Source organism: Tyto alba, unplaced genomic scaffold (genome assembly GCF_018691265.1).
Source record: "Tyto alba isolate M040663 unplaced genomic scaffold, T.alba_DEE_v4.0 Super-Scaffold_16, whole genome shotgun sequence".
Classification (NCBI taxonomy): domain Eukaryota; kingdom Metazoa; phylum Chordata; class Aves; order Strigiformes; family Tytonidae; genus Tyto; species Tyto alba.
In genome coordinates this window covers 1,831,156-1,844,466 of record NW_024881278.1, presented here as the reverse complement: position 1 = coordinate 1,844,466, position 13,311 = coordinate 1,831,156, and the positions used below count along the sequence as shown (strand labels likewise).

At 38.7% G+C, this 13,311-nt stretch overlaps 2 protein-coding genes across 2 annotated transcripts in view; both read left to right on the top strand.

Annotated features, from left to right (window-relative positions):
* The first annotated feature begins 206 nt into the window (after positions 1-206).
* Positions 207-7,091, top strand: NDUFAF5 (NADH:ubiquinone oxidoreductase complex assembly factor 5). The gene is made up of 10 exons (XM_042789433.1): positions 207-250; positions 382-422; positions 1,432-1,479; positions 1,579-1,682; positions 2,146-2,185; positions 3,943-4,140; positions 4,659-4,719; positions 5,970-6,053; positions 6,407-6,489; positions 6,616-7,091. The coding sequence occupies exons 6-10, from the start codon at positions 3,985-3,987 to the stop codon at positions 6,700-6,702; spliced, it is 471 nt and encodes a 156-aa protein (XP_042645367.1). The 5' UTR covers positions 207-250; positions 382-422; positions 1,432-1,479; positions 1,579-1,682; positions 2,146-2,185; positions 3,943-3,984; the 3' UTR covers positions 6,703-7,091.
* A 107-nt stretch (positions 7,092-7,198) lies between these two features.
* LOC116962016 overlaps positions 7,199-13,311 on the top strand; it is a 46,603-nt gene continuing 40,490 nt past the window's right edge. Inside the window, exon 1 of the mRNA XM_032994742.2 lies at positions 7,199-8,022. The gene's annotated coding sequence lies outside the window, so the exon portion shown is untranslated. The remainder of the gene's footprint in view (positions 8,023-13,311) is intronic.

The window sequence follows — 13,311 nt, the reverse complement described above, 5'->3', positions numbered from 1 at the left end:
GGCCGCCGCGGCGGCGGGGGTGCGGGCGCTGAGGGCGCGGTGCCGCCCGGCGCTGTGGGCGGGCTGGGCCGGCGGCTCGGGGAGCTGCCGGCGGCTGCGGGCGCTGCCGGGAGGCGCCGCGGCTCCCGCTTCTCCTCCCGCCGGCGCCTCGCCGGGCCGGGGCCCTTTCGACAGGCGGCTGAAGCGGAAGCAGAAGAACTGGGCGGCGCGGCAGGCCGAGCCCGCCAAATGCGACTACCTGCGGGAGGAGGTGGGGGGCGGCGGCGGCGGCCCGGGGCGGCCCCCCCCGGCAAGGCGCGGGGAGCGTGGGGCCGCTGCCGGGGGGCCGCTGCCGGGGGGCCGCTGCCGGGGGGCTGCTGACCGGCGGGTTTTCCCCCTTAGGTCGGCGGCAGGATAGCGGACAGGGTGTTTGACATCCCCAGGTGAGGCGCGCCGCGGGGCGGGGGGGAGCGGGGCCCCGCTCCCGGGCCCTCAGGGTGACGGCCGGGGGGGGGGGCGCGACCCCCGGGAAGAGGCGCTGGGGTGAGAGCGCCTTCCTCGGCGGGAGCCACGGAGGGGCGCTCGGGGCGTTTGGTTCGAAAAGGTGTTTGAAAGTTGGTAGATAAAGCTTCGTGCGGTCTCAAAGCAGTTCTAAGTCTTGATCGTGTTTTACGTTGGTAAACTTGTCCTTTATGTTTTACGTTGGTAAACTTGTCCTCTAGAACTTTTCCTCTTGCTTTGGATGTTGGCTCTGGAAGAGGTTACATAGCCCAACATTTAACCAAGGTACTGGTTCTTCATGCTTAAAAGTGTTTAAAATAAGTACGTATTTATAACCCCTGTTTTCAGATAGGGCTCTGTTATGATTTTAAACAATCCCCTGGATCTTGATGAGGTAAATTTTCCCCTCCCCATATCTGTAGCTATGGTCCAAAGATGTGTATCGTGCAGGCTGCTATTCTACATTTATTGTCGGCGAAGGCTGGACAAATGGCAGGGCGGGGATGCTGTCTGTTGTGTGACAGTTAACCTTTAGCCTTAAGTAGGGACATGCATGGTTCTCGATCAATCTGTCCGACGCACTTAGGTGTTAAGGAGAAGTGTCATTACAGAGACTTTTGAGCTGTGAACAGTTTACCCTTTGTGAGCCACACTGTAAGTAAAGGTATTTCATTGGCTGTTAATCCATGATTTGTATTTGACTGAATTTATACCTAAAAACGCAGAGTGCGTTTTCTGTTATTAGTTCTATCTCAGCTATTCTCAGTGGGAGCAATTGCTGAGTACTGTTGGGGGAAAAACTGCTTTCTGTTTTATATAAAATTTTTGTCAAGTGTTGAAGAGGTTTTTTTATTCTGACATAAATATTTGTGTAAGCATTCAAAAAAATTACTAATGTCAACTTATAAATCAATTTAAAATATTTGATAGACTTTTAAAATTTTATTTCAGGAAACAGTTGAAAAACTTATTCAAGTTGATATTGCAGAGAATGCTTTAGTAAGTAGCTTTCTGAATGCTAATGTTCTTTGATTCCATAATACAGGAAAGCGAGAGAAGTGAGTTTCTGATCTTGTTTTTCTTCTAACCCAACATTAGAAAAACGCTGTAGAATCTGAAATCCCTACAGTCAGTGTTGTAGCTGATGAGGAATTTCTGCCTTTCAAAGAAGATACGTTTGATCTTGTTGTTAGCAGCTTGAGGTACGCGTTAATCATTTATTTACGTTTTATTTTTTGGTTAAAGATGTTAAATAATGTTCTTTTTCGAGTATCTTTAAGGGGGAAAAAAAAAAGGGAAAAACAATAAGATATATACTTGAATAGTTAATGTGAGTGTACATTAGGGAAAACTGCTGTTCTGGTGGTTCTTACTGTTTTGTTTGTTTGTTTTCTTTCAAAATACATGTATCTTTTCTCTTTCCTGCATTTTGATAAACTAGTCTCTAGGACTTGCATTTTCTCAACTTGGGAAAAAAAAAAAAAAAAGAAAAAAACTCAAAACCCAAAACCTTCTGGTTTTATTTAGTATCGCTTGTAGACAGGCATTTCAGAATTAATTTAATTTGTTGCTTTGGCTTCTGAAACAGATAATGTAAACAATTACTTGCATTCCCTACATTTGATTTAATATGCAATTATAAAATGTATGCTTCTGTTATTTCAGTTTACACTGGGTGAATGACCTTCCTAGAGCTTTTAAAGAGGTAAGAAAACAGGTTTTTAATACAGAAAATCAACACTTGCCATCACTTGCAATTAGAGCGCTCTGTATTTCTGTTTTTTCTATAAATAAGAGGCTCAGAAAGACCTCCTACTGCACACTAGCATTTTTTTGCAGTGTTTTTGACAGTTTGAGGAGCATTGGTTGATATTTTTAGTAATTTATCAAATCAATTTGGAATAAATAACTGTAAAACAACATGTTCATATAATATTTTATAGTCTCAACATCTGAGATCGTGATAACTGATGTAACTGATGTGTATGCTATTGATGTGTAGTGTGTGTTAGCTCTTACTATTTGTACTACAAGAGTTTTCTAAATCTAACTTTTTCAGCACTGGTTTATGGAACTTGTATTATTTTTATGTCTCAGATGTTTATTTTGAGATACAACTTTAATCAGGTAAAGGCTTTTTGATTTTGAAATGAGGCAAGTAGTTGCTGAGGACAGAAATCTGAAACTTACTGAAAAAAAAATCTGATTTTGTATCATTTCAGTTCCTTCCTGCAGATGCAAACTTTTTACAAATCAGTTAACTTTGGAGCAAGAGCAAGGAATATCTTAACCAGTTTGCTGTTTTTTCATTTATTTCAAATTGGTCAGTCATTACAGTACTACTCATCACCAGTTGGCCTGAATAGGAGTACCCTGCTGTTATGGAAATAATAAAAGTAGGAAATAGAATGCATTCTGTACCTTATATAATTTTTTCCAATATTATTTTAAAAAATTTTCTCTGGAATTTTAAGGGCTGTATGGAGTATCAAATATTCCCCCCCACCCCCCCCCAGTAAAAATGGCTAAAACGTTATAATGTCACACAGAGAGGGAACTGGGGTTCTTGGCCGGTTTTCATTGAGAATTTCCTACTTTGGGACCACTGACTTTAATAGAAACTGTCTTCAACTGCTTAAATGTCAATGAAAGGCTTCTTTATTAGCATAGAGAAGGTAACTTGATTAATACTTAATTAAAAAACAGTTTAAAAGATTTTTGTTTCAAATCAGTAAGGTTAACCGAAGCTTTTCCTGTCTTGTAAGCCTGGTTATGTAGTATGGCTCTTCTGGATACCTAAACCAGGGATCACTGCCAATTCTTAAGGAAAAAAGAAAGCGTCAGTTTATTGGCCTTGTCAGTAGGAAGGGGGCTAGGTCTTGCTAGACAAGAAGGCAGCTTGTTACCCTTGGAGTTTGAGTCACGATAATTGCTCTTCTGGCTAGTTAAAAATGAGTAGGGGTAGACATAATAAGAATTGCATTACTCTGTTGTGCATTCAGAGCTGCAGAGGTCACTACTGGAAACTAAGGCCTCCATTTCTTTTAAATTAAGCCATTAAAAAGTATTTTTGCTGCCCTCATCTGAGAAAGTAAAAGTAAGCGGAAGCAATCTACTTAATTTTCAGAAGTAAATTAATTGGGGGTATTGTTTTAGGAGTTGAAAATAGTTTTACCCTAGATTTCCACAGTGCATTTTGTGTTCCTTGATTATAAGTGTAGTTTCTGGGAATTCATTCTTTCTTAAGAACGAATAGTCTCTTTCAGACAGATTATTTATTTCGCAGTGTTACCAAAGCTTTGGTGCAGCTTGCTTTGTGGAATACAGTCAATATTAATAATCTGTTACAACTGTTATAACAATTGCTTTTAAGTTAATTAAAAAAAAAAAAAGCCCTAAGAACTTCCTAGTTACATAGGCTTAGTAACAAAACCCATTAATTTACTTTTTTCTGTGTTGTAGATTCACCAAGTTCTCAAGCCAGATGGAGTATTCATTGGTGCAATGTTTGGGGGAGACACTCTGTATGAGCTTCGCTGCTCTTTGCAGCTAGCAGAGTTGGAGAGAGAAGGGGGATTTTCTCCTCACGTATCACCATTCACTGCTGTCTCTGATTTGGGACATCTGCTGTCAAGAGCTGGCTTTAACACCCTGACTGTGGTAATTATAAATAAGAGAACAATGAGACAGAACAATCTAGAACATCAGAGCTGCTGGTATATAAAAAAATACTATTTACTAATGTATTAGTAATGTATTGCTTCCTTCTGCATGTCGTGCACCTTGCTGAATAAAGAGTGCGGACTGCCTGTGTTCTTGTCTTCACTGTGATTAATGAAACCAACTGAAGTGTATCTTTGGCTTGTGGCCCAGTATAATTTGGATGGTCTTCTTGGAGAAATGTCAGAGAATGTTAGACCTGCTTGAAAAAACTAATGATGCTCTTGCTGGTTTTTCCTAAACCCAAGAAGAAAATAATGACATTTAAATTAAAATGTGACTGCATTTGGGCTACTAAACAAAACTTTTCAGAAATGTTAAGACAGTATATTCTTCTGAGGAATACACGGTTTGAACAGAACTGACAGATGAATGGTCTGTTAGCAGCTCTGAAGGCTAGCATAATGCTACTGTTTTAGCTTGTTATGCTCTAAAACTAAGCTTCTCAATTCTTTTAGGATACTGATGAAATTCAAGTCAACTACCCAGGGTTGTTTGAGGTTATGGAAGACTTGCAAGGCAAGTATATACTTTTCAGAAACATAAATGTTTCCTTTATCAGTGATGCAGACACAGAAGAGTTTCACTGTTCGAAATCTTAGAATTGTTTGAGTTGGAAGGAACCTTTATAGGTCATTTAGTCCAACCCCTCTGCAGTGAGCAGGGACATCTTCAGCTAGATCAGATTGCTCAGAGCCCCGTCCAACCTGGCCTTGAATGTTGCCAGGAATGGGGCATCTACCACCTCTCTGGGCAACCTGTGCCAGTGTTTCACTACCCTCATCATAAAAAACTTTTTCCTTAAAAAGAAAGAAATAAATAAAGTTTATTGTAACAGTGGAAGCGTTACTTTTTTACGGATCTCTGGTGAGTCAGGAGATAGTGCCTGTCAGCAGATCTGTGTCGAGAAGCAGAAGTCAAAAATTTGCTGCTTCATGATCTGCTATGAATTTTCTGCTTCCCTTGTATTGCCATTCTTTTTGAGTCTGTTCAGTGTAAGCGGCTGAAGAGCCCTGAAAGGGAGGCAGAAGCATAAATCCCACATACTCCCTTTTCCTGTGAGCCTCCCTAATTATCAGGACAAGCAGGAAACTGCTTTGGAATCAGAATAAATAGATCCTCTAATTGGAGTCTGCCGAGGAATACAAAAACAATTGAGATGCTGAACAACTGAGTTAGTATTCTGATTGTATTTGTCATGGATTGTAAAGTAGTCAGTCATATGCAGTCAGATGTTACTTACAGAGCAATTCAGGGCATCTTCTTATTCTGGATGAGCTGTTGTTGTTTATAGTCGTTTCTTAATGAAAATAAAACTTTCATTCTCTGAAAAAAAACATTCAGATGCAATAAGTGATTAAAGAGATTAGAATTATGCTTATTTTTACAAAAAACCTCTTGGGATAGTAATTTTGATGCTTACCTGTTTCAAAATAATACGTATGAATGGTGTGTCTGAACAGTTTGTACTTGTGCTTAAAATAAATTGTACTAGAAAACCTAAATGTCTGAAGACTTAGGCTGAAGAAATAATAATTTGAAATAATTCCTAGCAATACAAGCTTTAAATTGCGAAGCATTGGCGTTAAAGGGCTTGGATTCTTATAGGTAAGAAATTCACCTAATTATTTGCTCTATGTTCTCTCTTACAGTGAGTTTCAGAGGATTCTTTATTTATTCTGGTTTAGTAAAAAACTGTCATTAGTGCATGACACAACTCATGGCATATGCTATATCTTCTTTTTCTTAAAGCTAAAACATATTTTTAGGTATGGGGGAGAGTAATTGCTCTTGGAATAGAAAATCTCTGCTACACAGAGAGACAATGTTGGCAGCTGCTGCAGTGTATCGAGGTAAGAATTTGAGAGGTAATGAGTTAATCTGAAATTACTGTAAGAATATATTTTCTATGTCTTTTTTTCTCTGACCTCTAAAAAAAAAAAAAACCAAAAAACAACAACAAAAAATATTTTGGAATAGAACAAAATACCATTATTGTACAGATATTTTTCACCTTAGTTATGATGATAGGATTTGAACTATGTTGATGCACCAGTATGAGATATTTTTATTGTCCCAAATCTTTCACCAAGAGTCATTATGATGAATATATCATATTTCATTCTAATGTTCTGAGAACTAAGTATTTCTTAAAACTGATGTTTTGTGTACCTGTTTTTTTTTCTCTCCCTTCCTGCCCTAACAGAAATGTATGGAAATAGTGATGGCTCAGTACCTGCCACATTTCAGATCTACTACATGATTGGCTGGAAATTCCACGAGTCACAGGTAATGTGAAGCTGAACTGTTTTCTGTTTGAAGGTACTTTTTCAATTACTGATGCATTAAAAGTCTTTTACAAAACATTTTAACTTAAAATTAGCCCTATTTTTTTTTTCCTTTTTTTTTTTTTAGGCAAGACCGGCCCAGAGGGGTTCTGCAACAGTTTCGTTGAGAGATCTGGCAAAAATAGATGGACTTATTTCACGAGGGAAAAAATAGCTCTTCATCAGAAATAATAGTGGTCTTGAAGCTTCTGTAAAAATACTTATTGCAGGTAGTCTTCACCTGTGCTTACTTTGTGAGGACATTCTGAAATTATAATAATCTGCATGTTTGTTTGTTTGCTTGGTTTTTTACTACCCGTGCTACAACATCATCTGTGTAAAATGGTGTTCATTTTTCATTTCTAGAGAAGTATTTGAGCCGTATTCGAAGTGAATACATGCTCTCCCAACTTTTGATTAAATTACTCAGATGTAATGCCTCTTCCAGCATTTCAGTATCACAGACTGCTCCAGGTATGATTTGCAAGTTTGAGTGTATATCACCCTGCATTATTTTTTAATTTTTCGTAAAGGATGGTGGATCATAATAAAGAGTTGTACTTGGTGGCAAGTGTATTTATAAGACATCCTGTAAGCAAAAATATCATCAGATACACAGATCTAAATTACTATGGGGTTTGTGTGTTGGAAATTATGGGTAAAAAGTTACTGTCGGTTATTGTTTGAAATGTGAATGTTTTATTCAGGTATAAGGAAGTGGTTGAGTAACTTCTGTATTCTAAAAATATCTCGGGTTGCTACCTTTCACCTACAGCCCTCAAATTCAATTACTTTTCCTTCCACCCCCAAAGCCAGGAATATTTCTAAACATGAACAGTAGAGATCAGCCTTAAGGAAAGTTGGATGCTTCATTGTAGCTTTAACAGAATGTACATATCCTGATTTGACTTAATTTACTGAAAGGAGGAGCAAGCAGAAGAGTCACCTCGCGCTCAGATGGATGTGTACGCTTCAAATCAACTAATCAGCTTAGAATTGGCGTTCTCTGGAGTTGATACTCCTTGAGAGCTCCAGGGCACGTTTTAACCTTTTAACTCACAGCTTTTGAAAAATCAAAGGTGGTACTCTATCTATTAGTTAAAAATTACATGCACACATTACTTTGTTTTAGCTATCAGAGAGTGAAAAGCAAAAAGTACACTTTTTTTTCTCTGTAGCTGTGACATGAAGCTATGATTTTTCCTGTATGTAACATTACCAGAAACTTATAGTAATTATATGGCTCATTAACCTGAGGTGTTTAGAAAAAATAATCCACCCAGAGATTTCACTTGACTGTAGTGCTGATAGAGAATGGTAGAAAAGAAAAGCTTGAAGAACATATAATCAGGTTTACTGTTCAGTCAGTTTTATCATTGTGCCTAGGAGGTGGATCAACACTGGTGAACTGAAAGCTTCTCTAGGCTTGTTGTTAAGGAGATTATCCAGCAGGTGGAGTTTGGCAGAATGCTGTGGCACAGAGCACGTAGGCAAGGTAGGCAGAAACCTTCATATTCTGTCAGAGATTATTGAATTATGAATCAAAGACTAATACAGATATTTAAGTTACCTCCTACTGCTTAACCAATACTCAATTTTCAAAGTAACAGAAATGCTGTTTATAAAGAAACTACTAATGCAGCGTTCAGCTGACTAAAAGATCAATTTAAGGGCATCATTAGTTTTTTGGGTTTTGTGTGGTTTTTTTTTTTTTTTTTTTTTTTTTTTTACCTACCAGGGTGTGACTTTAAATAAGAAATGGGCAGAGAAGGTACAAAACATCTTGATAAGGAGGGAAGGAATCTTCTGTCCTGCTTTTGCTTGCAAGCCTAACCCATAATTATTCAAGGGGAATGAGTTCATCTTTCATTTTCCTTAGAAGAGTAGCCCTCCTGGAAAAAGGGGGAGAAGCTGTACATGGTCTGACAACTTTTATAACCTGTAATATTAAGGCTCAATCTGAAGGAAGAGCTTGTCTCTCTGAAAGCCTTCATTTTTCTTCATAGTACATCAGTGGACTTAATACTAAGACACTGCATCTCTGACTTCAACAAAATTCACTTATTTCAAGGGGAAACTACTTTCCCAAATGTAGGTTTCTCTGAAGTTATGTGTCAAATGACTGTGTAACTTCATGGATTTTTGCTTTAGTAGGTTAATTTCCAGTCACTTGAGCTGGTGGTTGTGACTCAGATGTGTTAAGGGAATGAGGGGGTGGAATGTGCTGGGTAAATGTTAATTGGAGAAGTGTTCCTACTGTGCCTGTTTCAAGCACACGGTGAAGTTATGGAGAAAAGGAAGGATTTCCAGTTCTTATATTCCACCCATGGAATATGGAATCAATAAACAGTAAAGTAGGTAAGAAAGTGGTTGTTAATGGGGGAAGGTACCTTCTGGACAGGGAGAAATGGAAGAGTAATTTTCTTCCTAGCAGTTGGAAGAAAGTACAGGTATTTGGTTAACTTGGAAAAGGGCTGGGGTGTAATAAATGGGGCATTGGAGCAGTGTTGGTTGGAATTAGGGGGCATGTAACAAACAGATAATGTGGTCATTTCCTTGGCTGACTACATTTGAATAATCGTTTTGTTTTTGTTTTTTGTTGGTTTTTTTTTTTTTTCCCTGTAGTATTTCTTCTTGGAATTCTAGGTTATTCTGGTTTCCACTGACTACTTTCTTTGTATGGCACGTGTATGAATAGCTTTGAAAACAGTTCATTTACTATGAACAGATGTTTTTGTCACATAAGACTCTTATATTTTGATTTTCTTTTTAAAATATAAGTTGTTACAGCTTTCTGAAATTGTAAAGAAGAATGCAGTTGCCAGTTGCTAGTCTAGAAATTATTTTAAACTAAGTGCATGTTAAAAATCAGCTTTTGCAGAGTAAGTGACTAAAAAGTAGTTACTAAGATGACACGTCTCTTGTAAGCTTAGTTAGTTTTAAAAATCCTGATGCATAGGAGTCCTTAAATAACAAAAAAAACCCCCAAATTTTAGAAGCACGTTTACATTTAATGAGCATTAGTATTTTTGAGCCTCCAGAAGGTTCTGAGAGTCTGAGTCATGGATCAATGAGCATGCTTGTTCAGGGTCTTTGATTACAAGATCTGTCAATGTATAATTTTATGCAAGTCTACTTAAATTATAGTAGAATATAGGATATAAGCTAATGAGGCCTTACTGTTTGTAACCCAGGCATTAGATTTTGTAGTTCTATTCTTTCAGAAGACTGAGAATTTGTGAAACTGAAACATGGGAAAGGATTCTTGACTACATCTAATTTATAAAAATGTCATCAGCAGAAGTTCAGAAGTGAACCATACAAAATGAAACGCTTTTTTACTCTGCTTAAAAAAGAAAGAAATATGAATGACACTTCTCAGTGTTTCGTAGAAGTGAGCTAAAACTAAACTTTGTCATTTGCAGGGAGGGAGAAACACCAATCTTTCAAATAGTGTTTAATTGGAATTTCCTGATGCAAACATCTGATCTAGTCGATTAAATTCATTAGAGCGTCTTGTTCAAGAAGCCACATTAAGAAAGCTAGCATATATGTTAAAACTTTTAAACTTCCGTTTGCCTTACCCAGGAACTTGATATCTGCTTTTCAAAGACACCATCTATTCTGATCCAGATTTTGGAGCTATTATGTGGGGGGGCATACAGTTATTGTCATTGTCTGATTGGAATCAGTCTGAGTACTGAAGCAGATATGACCTGTATAGTTAGTTGGTTGGTTTCCTGAATGTCTTAGGTGCCCTCAGGTGAAGGAAAAGGAAAAAGAGAATAAAATATAAAAGAAAACCTGAGACAGTTAAGATTTAGCCAAAGGCTGCATATCAGTGTGAAGTAAAACACTGAAGAGAGTGCATGTGCTTATTGTAGGGGAAAACAACTCTTGGCTTAAATCAAGGTAGAATTCAAGTGGTTTGCTGATTTATTAATAGCTTGTAATTAACTGTTAGTCTGTGAGCTACACATGCAGGATTAATAGCAGCAATATAACAGAGAAATGACTGTACTAGACCTTTACAAAACCTTAGTAAATACCTTCAGTTATCTAAACAGTCTTCTACAGCAATTCCCCTGCAAGTTTGCAGTTCCATGCTCACCTCTATCCTTTCAACAGGAGGTCTGGGTTACAAGAGCCCAACCTTCCAGGCGTAGTTTGCCCAATTTACATCCACCTTCTTTGGAGACGTGGGTGCTGCCCTGCAGGCCTACGGGCATCGCTCCCTGCCCTCCACCCTCCTGCTGGGATCATGCCCCACGGGGTGATGTGCAGGCACCCCCCCCCCCCCCCCCCCCCCCCCCCCGAGCGCCAGCTGCTCCTGGCTGCTGGGGGCTGTGCCCCCAGGCCTCAACAGAGCTTGACACACCAGGAGGGCATCTTTTCGGGGCCAGATCAGGTTTTGGCTGCTTCTCTCTTCTGTTAGGAATTTTAGTGCTTTTTATACTTGATCGTAAGCTGGATTTCCTCCCCCACCCCACCCAAGGTCTCTTGATAACTGCCCGGTTAGTGTTTAATATGCCTGAGGGTTGTCTTCATTTTCAGCCTTACCAGGTGTTGAGCAAACACTCTGTTTTGGATATTGTGTTCACACACATTGCACTCCTATTTCTATCTTAGCAGCTGATGTTGTCCAGGCTTTTTGCCAAGAGGAGGCTATGTGGATTTCCCCCCCACGATGTGGAGCTGGTTCGTGGGTACAAGGTACATTCATAAAGTAAGAGACAAAGTCCTTCTCAGAAAACATGTTTCTGTTTGGAACCTTATGTTGGACCAGTGACGGTGAATGCTGGGGGATCTTAATTGGCCTCAAGGTGTTCATGATAGGCTAGAATGTGTCACAATATAGCACTTCTCTTATGGGAATACATAAAATAAGGAAGCTTAATTTTTACTACACTAATGAAGCCCAATTCATGCATTTGTCTGCATTCTGTAGGGATTCCTTACACTTTGTGCAAGTAGAAGTGCAACTTGAAGTCAGGATCTGCACATTATGTGTGACTTCTGATCACTGGTCTATTCTTTTAATATTGCAATCAGAGCTTGTGTTAGTACACTAAGAAAACAAAGAGTAAAGCTACCCTTGTGAGTAAACTTATTTACCATGAAAATTTCCATACTTCTGATCAAATATAATTGCTGGTTTCACAGATGACAAAACTACTGGGACAGAAATGCAGTGGATGCTTTTCTGCTTTATATAGCACCACCTTTTTAGCCAAATGAACAACCTAAAAAAAGTGACTATATAGTGTATGCATTCATTTAAATCATTTGAAGCTCTAATCCTAAACTTTATACTTCTGAGGTCAAGTATAATATTAAGAAATTACTTATTCTGTGGAAATACTATCCAAGATGAATATTTTCTGAAGGGAATCTGATGGGTAGTGGGTAACTACTTCTAGTGTACTGTACATTAATAGGTAGTAATCTCAAGTATTTGTTGATACTGGATTTGCTGTACTCTGTTTTCTCCCTGAACCAAGCCACTGTTGGATGTCTGTAATGACCCATTTTTAGCTCCTCCATCATCTTATCTCTACAAAGTATATACTGCTTCAGCAGCCAGGTGGCAGGGGCACCCGTTCTTGTCAAAAGCTACTTTAGGAATGTTAAGTCTCCCACTTCTTTTCTACTATATATGCCATTTTTATTTTTGTGAAAATCTATTAGTTTATTCAAGTTGTAGAATTACTCACTGCTTTAATTTTATGCAGAACTTACTGACATTTCATACAGGACTTCTGATGTTATTTTCTACTATCAGAGTTGCTTTCAGTTTTGTAATTAAAAATGTAATTCCCATAAAGAACCACTTCAGAATTGGTGATTATATTTCCAATCCATATCTTTTGTGACTCAACAGCAGAATGCCCAATCTTACAGGAGTAATACTGCTGTTCTAAGGCAACAGCTGTAGCAAGATTTAGTTGGTGAACTAATGCTGAACTTCATAGGTAGCCAGGTTCAAAATAGAAACCAAAGTCATAGCTTAGTATCCATGTAACATACATTTACGTGACGTCCCATCCATGCCTAATTTTTCATCCCTGTATTTCTTCAGTTACCTATAGTTATCTCTGGAATTCCAAAAAACAGCAGAGATGTAGCTACTGCCAAGAGGTTTTGTTAGTCACATCTCAAACAAAGCAATCCTTAGATTATTTTGCCTACAGGAGTCAACTCAGAAGGCATTCTCAGGAGGAACTGTGCTGCTCTCGCAGCACTGTTCAGTAAACAGACATACAGCACTTGTTTGATGCATGGATGACTGATCTTCGATCATCACCTTTTGCAAAACAAACTAAAACATCTGTTGTTTTTTTATATGTGAGCTTTCCAAATAGTAGCTTATGGTTTTGTTTTTTTGCTCCTGGCTCAGTGAATCTTTATTGCATGGAAAGTGGAACTCTGAATGGATTGGATGATGCATCTATATTCTGGACATTTTACAGCATGATGGCTGGTACTTTTTGGTAGCTGGGAGTTAATTATCCCTCGTTCAGAAGATAGACTTGAATTTATAGCTTCTGTAAGTCTATGGTTAGCTGTCTGAAAGATACGGAGTCAAAAAATAATAGTAGGATTATTTATTGGCCTCTGAGATATGTTCGGAGTAGACTTAGTTGTTCCACTTCGGGGAAGGGGTCAGGTTTATGAACCCAAAGCCTTCATAAGTTCAGGGAAGTGTTTCCCTGCAGCTCCCCACAGAGAGTTGTTAGATCTTCGCAAATAAGAGATTACTCTGTCTCTGCACTCCTTGCTTGTA